This window comes from Scylla paramamosain, chromosome 23, assembly GCF_035594125.1.
Source record: "Scylla paramamosain isolate STU-SP2022 chromosome 23, ASM3559412v1, whole genome shotgun sequence".
In the NCBI taxonomy this organism is placed as follows: Eukaryota; Metazoa; Arthropoda; class Malacostraca; order Decapoda; family Portunidae; genus Scylla; species Scylla paramamosain.
In genome coordinates this window covers 967,501-975,000 of record NC_087173.1, presented here as the reverse complement: position 1 = coordinate 975,000, position 7,500 = coordinate 967,501, and the positions used below count along the sequence as shown (strand labels likewise).

The window sequence follows — 7,500 nt, the reverse complement described above, 5'->3', positions numbered from 1 at the left end:
CTCTACCGCTATTTATTGTTCTTTCATCTTTTTATATCCTTCATGAGTCTGCTCCCGGAAATTAGGTATGGTAGTTGTACGGTGATAAATAATATTTCAGTGCTACCTTTGCAATTTTTTTTTTTTTTTATGAAAGCTTTCGTTACTGTGAAGTGTGGCTCGAATATTATTATTATTTTTTTATGTAAATATTTTTCGTTATATTTGTCCAACACATTTTTGTTATGTGCGAAGAAAGTAAGTGATCATTTAAATCCCGAACTTTAATTTCATTTGCATAAAAAAGTTTAAATTAGAGAGTGAAATGAAGAAGGACTCCTTAACGTGTGGGAAGTGCCTGTCAACCTACTATGGAGGGTGTGCTGCGCAAATCATGATTGTATAGGAGCGTGATGTAACCTGTTCACACTGATACCACTTCCAGACAAGCCTATCAAGTACCTTGGTGTTTCGTAGTTGTGGTTTAAATAATGTTTTGACTTTTTTAGGTAATCATCAGAGAGAGAGAGAGAGAAAGAGAGAGAGATAAAGAGAGAGAGAGAGAGAGAGAGAGAGAGAGAGAGGAGAGAGAGAGAGAGAGAGAGAGAGAGAGAGAGAGAGAGAGAGAGAGAGAGAGAGAGAGAGAGAGAAAGAGCGGACAGGTAGGCAGGAAGACAGACGGTCAAACAAACAGGCAGGGAGGCAAGCAAGCAAGCAAGCAAGCAAGCAAGGAGGCAGACAGACTAACGGGCGGGGAAAGAGGTGGATGGACATACAAAAAAGAAAGAAAGAAAGCAGGCAGACAGACAGGGTGACAGGGAAATAGTCAGCCTAACTTGAAGAGGATAGGCAGGCAAAGAAGCAGGCAGACAGGCAGGCAGGCAAAAATAGAAGGCAAGCATGCAGACAGAGAAACAGACAAATAGACGGAGGGACAGATGGAATGTGCGGGCAGACACAGACATGGACAAAGTAGTTTTAAATAGCGGCAGAAACTGGTATATTTCATTCTAAAGAATATATTTGCACAATTTTTTTGTAAAAGCACTTTAATAAATATTTTAACCGTGCCCTGCACCGAGTACTTAACCAAAAGTCCAGCTGAATTAGTCAGTGGGATATTAATACAGCATAATGTTTGCATAATATAAACGTATGCCTCTTCCGTTACTCGTATATTCTTTCATGATAACAATTACTGTAAGTGAAGAAAATGCATACATAGTGACCTAACTATATTTTTTCTCTCATTGCCTCGTATTTACGGTATGCCATTTTTCAGGCACAATATGTAGTTGTCATTGATTTCCTAAAACTACTAAATATACCTGAAGACAGACCCACTGACCCATACTCGTAAATATTGTTCCACTCGCAATGTTACACCAGACACACACACACACACACACACACACACACACACACACACACACACACACACACACACACACACACACACACACACACACACACACACACACACACACACACACACACACACACACACACACACACACACAGGGCTGCCAATTGTCACTGGCGTTATCACCAAACATGTCAAAATAATATCGTCCATTGTTCAGAATGCAGAGCTCTTTAAAATAAAGATAATTTGGTAGCTACTGTACAATATCCACTTGGAGAGAGAAAGGGACAGATACCGTCAAAACATCCATCCCACCACACTCTCAGCTCCGGTTAATGCTCTGCCACCTCGAGCAGCAGCCACGCAGATTTACAGATTGCTGGAAAAAAAAAGGTAATTGTGGTAGCTATACCTTTGTTCTTCCTTCTATAGTGCAGAGCCGCGTGTAGTGACTGTAGTCTCCTGAGTGCCCTAAAGAGGATCCTAGCTATAAATAATTTGGTAAATCTGACGGACACTGTCAAGCAGCTTTTCTCGGATACTGTGTGTTTGTGTGTGTATGTGTGTGTGTGTGTGTGTGTGTGTGTGTGTGTGTGTGTGTGTATGTGTATGGATGTGTGTGTGTGTGTGTGTGTGTGTGTGTGTGTGTGTGTGTGTGTGTGTGTGTGTGTATGTGTATGTATATGTGTGTGTGTGTGTGTGTGTGTGTGTGTGTGTGTGTGTGTGTGTGTGTGTGTGTATCTGTCTGTCGGTGAGTCATTCCACGTGCTGGTGGCACCTTCATTAACAACCAAAGGCTCATTGACATAAAATATTATTGCAGAGAAGCAGATCAACATAAAAATGCTCGCACAGTCTGATGGGGCCGAGTCTTACGACCACAGAATACCTCGAACCTGCTATTCTTTATATTGTTAGTTCTGGAGAGAGAGAGAGAGAGAGAGAGAGAGAGAGAGAGAGAGAGAGAGAGAGAGAGAGAGAGAGAGAGAGAGAGAGAGAGAGAGAGAGAGAGACGAAGCTGATATGATGGATCAATTAATACGATTATGAGCATCGGATCCCATGAAGGGCAACTAGGGGGCCAGGAGAGGGTAAGGTACTCACACAAGCCCTTATGTAGGGGAAGTACTGGAGGCTTGGATTAAACTCTATGAAACCAGATGTACTGGAGTTTTCATTACAACTGTTTGTTGTTATTATTATTATTATTATTATTATTATTATTATTATTATTATTATTATTATTATTATTGTTATTATTATTGTTATTATTTTAGCAGCCCTTAATAGTCAAGGCATTTGATAGTCATTCCTATGCAGAGATAAATGATGGGAGAGAGAGAGAGAGAGAGAGAGAGAGAGAGAGAGAGAGAGAGAGAGAGAGAGAGAGAGAGAGAGAGAGAGAGAGAGAGAGAGAGAGAGAGAGAGAGAGAGAGAGAGAGAGAGAGAGAGAGAGAGAGAGAGAGAGAGAGAGAGAGAGAGTGTAAATGAAAGTATATTTGCATAAAAAGTTTATAAGCGGCTTAAATACTCCGAGGGCTCGCGAGTGTCAAGTGTGAGTAGCGAATAAAAAGACCCCTCACCTGGGTGTTCATTAGCATGCCTTCATCAGACGTGTGATTACTCGTGTGTTCAGACGAAGGGAGATTGAATTACACGTCGTTAATGCTTTTAATCAGGATATTTATTTATATATTTGTTTATTAGCTGGTCATCTCCAGCCTAACATCTGGAGCTTCATTACATTATGTTCCAGGGAAAATATGAGTAAATCGTGTGAGTCTTGCCGTGGTAGGAAAGACGACCTCCTGCGGGACCTTATCAAAAGAGCGTCTGACACTGGTTTGGTAAGCGACGAGACAAAAAAAAAAAAATAGGATGCGTTTGGTAATGCTTATATAGGAATAATATTGCCAGCGAAACACTACCTTGGCTTTGCAGTGAGGCTTTTGTATTCAGATGACCGCATGAACTGAAATATGTAGACAAAATATACGCAAGTCCTGTGAAAGGTATCACACTAAATGTATTGCTTCATCCAGACGAGTTACCAGCACAAGCATGAGGTAGGGTCGATCTCACAGGTGTTTGCTTTTGTTGAGATCCTTACCAAGAAGCGGTGACATCCAGAACCAACAGCAACTACGATATCTGTGTGGTCTGTGGAGCCTTTGTTGTTGTTGTTGTTTTGTTGTGTATGAGGTTACAGAGAACATCCTGTGTCCTCGCAGTAACCACACGAAAAGGCAGGTATCTTACTAGGAGTAGTCAGAGAGTTGTTGTTGTTGTTGTTGTTGTTGTTATCAGAACCACAAACGGAGGAAGGTGGATGTGTTGTACTACTGAATAACAATAAAGAAAGAAGAATAGATGAGTCAGGCCACCTTGGCGGAGATACTCAAAAGTGATTTTCATGTTTTGTGCCGTGAATACTTTTTATGGCTAGACTGAAGTGGTACTTATTATTTTCTAAGTATATCCTTGCTGTTGTTTTTAGGTTTGTACCGCTGAATGTTGGGAAGCTTTGCATTTAATATTTTTGCTTCTTTTTATTTTCTTATTTGATCTTGTTATATATGTAATTGTGTTTGTTCGTTTTATTTTGTTGCAACTGTTGTGCATATTTAACATTCTCAGCGTTTCAAGTGTGTTCTGTTTTCAGTGTTGTTTTTCATGTATCCATGTGTTTCTTGCTTGAAGGAATTTGACACATTTTATTTATGACATTTCTTCAGTATTTATTCTCTCCTTTTTTGTTCATGTGTATGTTGTAACTCATGCAGTAAAGGATTTGTGGTGGTTCTGTTCGTGATGCTTCATTTTTAGCTCTTTTTAGAATAGTCAAGCTGCATCACTTTCTTATGTGGATGTTTTGATTTTTTCAGGAAAGGATGGCAGGTGGTGCCGCGGTGAACACTGCCAACACGTGCAGGAGGAAAGTGAGTACCTGCTTCATTACATCATGTGCACTCTGTTTGGAACTCGCTGTTAAACTTTTTTTTTTCCATGTCAACCGAAACCTGTCACTGTTGCCTGCCTTTCTCCTGTCAGCTTCCCACGAATCTATGAAGGAAAGAAAGGATGTGCTTCCATGGTATCGTGTCAGTAGTATTATCCATTGAAGGATTAGTTTAAACCTTTTTCCAAAGCGTTGTTTTTGTCTCCCATTTTTCTGCCTTCCCAGGGTATATATATATGAAAGAAGAGAGAATATAAATTTAGTCTATAATGTTCATTGCAACATCTTACAGGGAAAAAGTCCTTTGAGGATTAACCGAATCTTTTTCAAAACTATAATTTTTGTATTTCAGTCTTCGTGTCCTTATTTTAGTATATGCATAGAGAAAAGAAGGATACGAAATCATATATTTTCTTTTTGTTATAAATATTTACTTGGAGATTCAGTTGAAATCTAACAATTAACTATCATTTTTGCGTTCATATTTTTTTTTCGTATATATCTTTTCTATGTACGAATATGTGAGTGAAGAAAGGAAAGATGCAATTACAAAAAAAACATTCCACAATAACAGGAATATTCACTTGAGGACTTTTTAGGTAACAAATATCAGATTTTCTAATTTATCCGTTTATTTATCCTTTACTGTATTTTACCGTTATGTAGATTAATATTTTGCATGTTATGACAAAGTCTCCTTGGAAACTGTTACTGTAACACATTTAATTTAGTGTGAATTTGATTTCCACGTAAAAAATAAATAAATAAAAAAATAAATAAATAAAATGAAAATAAAATAATATAAAATATTTCCTTTTATGGAGAAAACATATTTACATTTTCTTTGTTCAATGGGGAGTTTTCAGAACTAGTGGTTGTCACCAGGTGGCAGCACAGACACAAACTCTTCTCTCACATACAAGCAATATTAGATATACTTACAGTGTTATTCTATTTACATGAAGATGCAATGGGCTTATATAATATATTTTTCTACGTAATCCCTTATAAGTGGTAACACAAGTAAAATGAAACTCTTTTCATGAACAAATGTATATAAGTTGATTTTCTAGTGAATCGGCATTTAGATTTATTTGGTCATCTTAAGATTTCCAAATGAATACACTCTTGATTGGAAACGTCTTAATCTAGACGACAGTAAACATAAAGGCAACATGTCTGTGACAGTCAAAAGTCCAAATTACATAGATCTCCTTCCTAGTTTATGGAAACGGCAATTTTAATAAAAAAAAATGGCAACTCGAGTGTCCTGGCGATAGTAATGCTGTATCTCTAACCAAAACAAACACCTGACTCGGCCGCGCTGGTTGAACTTAAGAAACACGTTGTCGGACATGAAGTTGAATGTTGCTGCGGTGCCCATCTCCACTACGCCCTAAGCAGTGGATTACGGCAGCTGGACACTACAGCAGCAGCAGGATCGCCTGAGAGATGTTTGTTTTGGTTCTCGATTACTTTGCCTTGTCGCTCGCTTCGTGAGAAGGATGCTAAAATACCCAGAAAAAGGAAGAAAAAAAAAAAAACTAGAGCCATATATCACGATGCTACTGAGTAGGTTGTGTCATACTATATAGTACAGTGTGATTTTTTTTACTTTTTTCATTGTCAAAATCAATAGTTTTTATACTTGTAATATGATTTATTTAGAAAATGTTAGCAGTTTACTCGATAATCAAAAAAAATAAAATGATAATAATTTGACCACATTCTCTCAATATTATCCATACCGGATATTGAAAAGTCGATACGTCATTTCAATAGTATCATGATGACCAATGTTCTAATGCATCTTTACGCACCTGGGATTTACTACAAACAATATTCTAGCTGTCTTTTCCTACAGTTAGATGAGCAGCAACGACATCTAGCGATTTAGCTCCGAAAAATTTCCCATTGGTATTGATATTATTTTTAACTCTGATTTCCCGGGAAGCATTACTACCTTGATATTTGTGACCTAATCAAAGATAACTTTTTAGCGTCATAACCTTTGTTGCAGCTTTATTCAAGTAAAATAAAAGAGAGGAAAGCTTGTATTGTTCTGTGAAGTGTTGTTATTTGTCTCTGTGTGTGTTGATTGTCACCTTGAAAAGTCAAGGTGACGTGGGCCTTGATGACTAGAGCCGGCCCACACTATTTATCTCCCTTTTTTTTCAGAGGCTCGTCGTTGTAGATTTCTGAAAATATTAGTTTCATCACTTTTTTTATTTTCCTTGTCATCGAATGAAAGAAAATTTATGATTTTTTTTATCATTTCGTAACGTATTGAATAACTTTGGAGGGATTATTCCCCTAGCAGAGCAAGGTAGTTCTATTTTTGTTACCGCACCGCACACTATTTTTGTACACCCCACCGTTCCCGCCTAGCCCTGGAGGGTACAACGATGATTTGGCCAGGAGCACCTTTTGGTGTCCATCGCATATAAAAATTTCGATTTCAGTTTCGGAAACACTTCTTAGTTGTTAACTTTTGAAGGCGTCTCTTTCTTATTTTATGTAATTTCTTCGTCAGACTCATCTTTTTTTGCATATTTCGACTTATCGACATTTGGGCGAAGGTTTTCTGCCTGGTAACTCGCGCAACTATCGCCTCATCATTACAGATCGAGCTTGAGTGCGCAAAATACGCGAATTATTTGCCAGAACTCACTTCATATACGGGATAGCCAGTCTTGGTTGACACCATCAGACTCAGACACTTTTTTTTCTTTTTGTTTTGAGGGTTTAACACAGTCCTCTGATTTTGTGTTTGTCTTGTCGGATGCAGCAGCGGCGGGACCTTTTTCCTTCCTCGCGGCCAGACGACGAGGACTGGCTTTTTGCTGCTCCTCCTGACACACTCACAATTTACCGGTGAGTGACGGGGACGGAGCTGTTTTTGTAGCGCAGTGTACGCCCTTCCATTTTTAAGTTTACATTTAAGTGACGCCTGTCATGTTTGCCTATGTTATTCCATGTGCATGTAAGGTAAGGCTGCTTGACAAAGGGTCTAACTCACTGCAGACACTTGCTTTATGCTGTACTGTAATAAACAAGTAATTTCTCAATGTAAAGGAAACAGTGAGTCACAAAAGTGCCTCTCAATACGATGTGGTAATAAAAAGTAGAATATGAAATAAATAGATAATAAATAAGTGAATAAATAAATAAATAAATAAATAAATGGATGAATTAA

General features: G+C 38.2%; 1 protein-coding gene across 6 annotated transcripts in view; it reads left to right on the top strand.

Moving 5' to 3' along the window:
• Positions 1 to 7,500, top strand: part of LOC135111976 (circumsporozoite protein-like) — a 187,110-nt gene that overhangs the window by 54,715 nt on the left and 124,895 nt on the right. For all 6 annotated transcript variants that reach the window (XM_064025711.1, XM_064025708.1, XM_064025709.1 and 3 more), the window contains one exon: positions 4,231 to 4,284. In XM_064025711.1, coding sequence (XP_063881781.1) covers positions 4,231 to 4,284 — 54 coding nt within the window. The remainder of the gene's footprint in view (positions 1 to 4,230; positions 4,285 to 7,500) is intronic.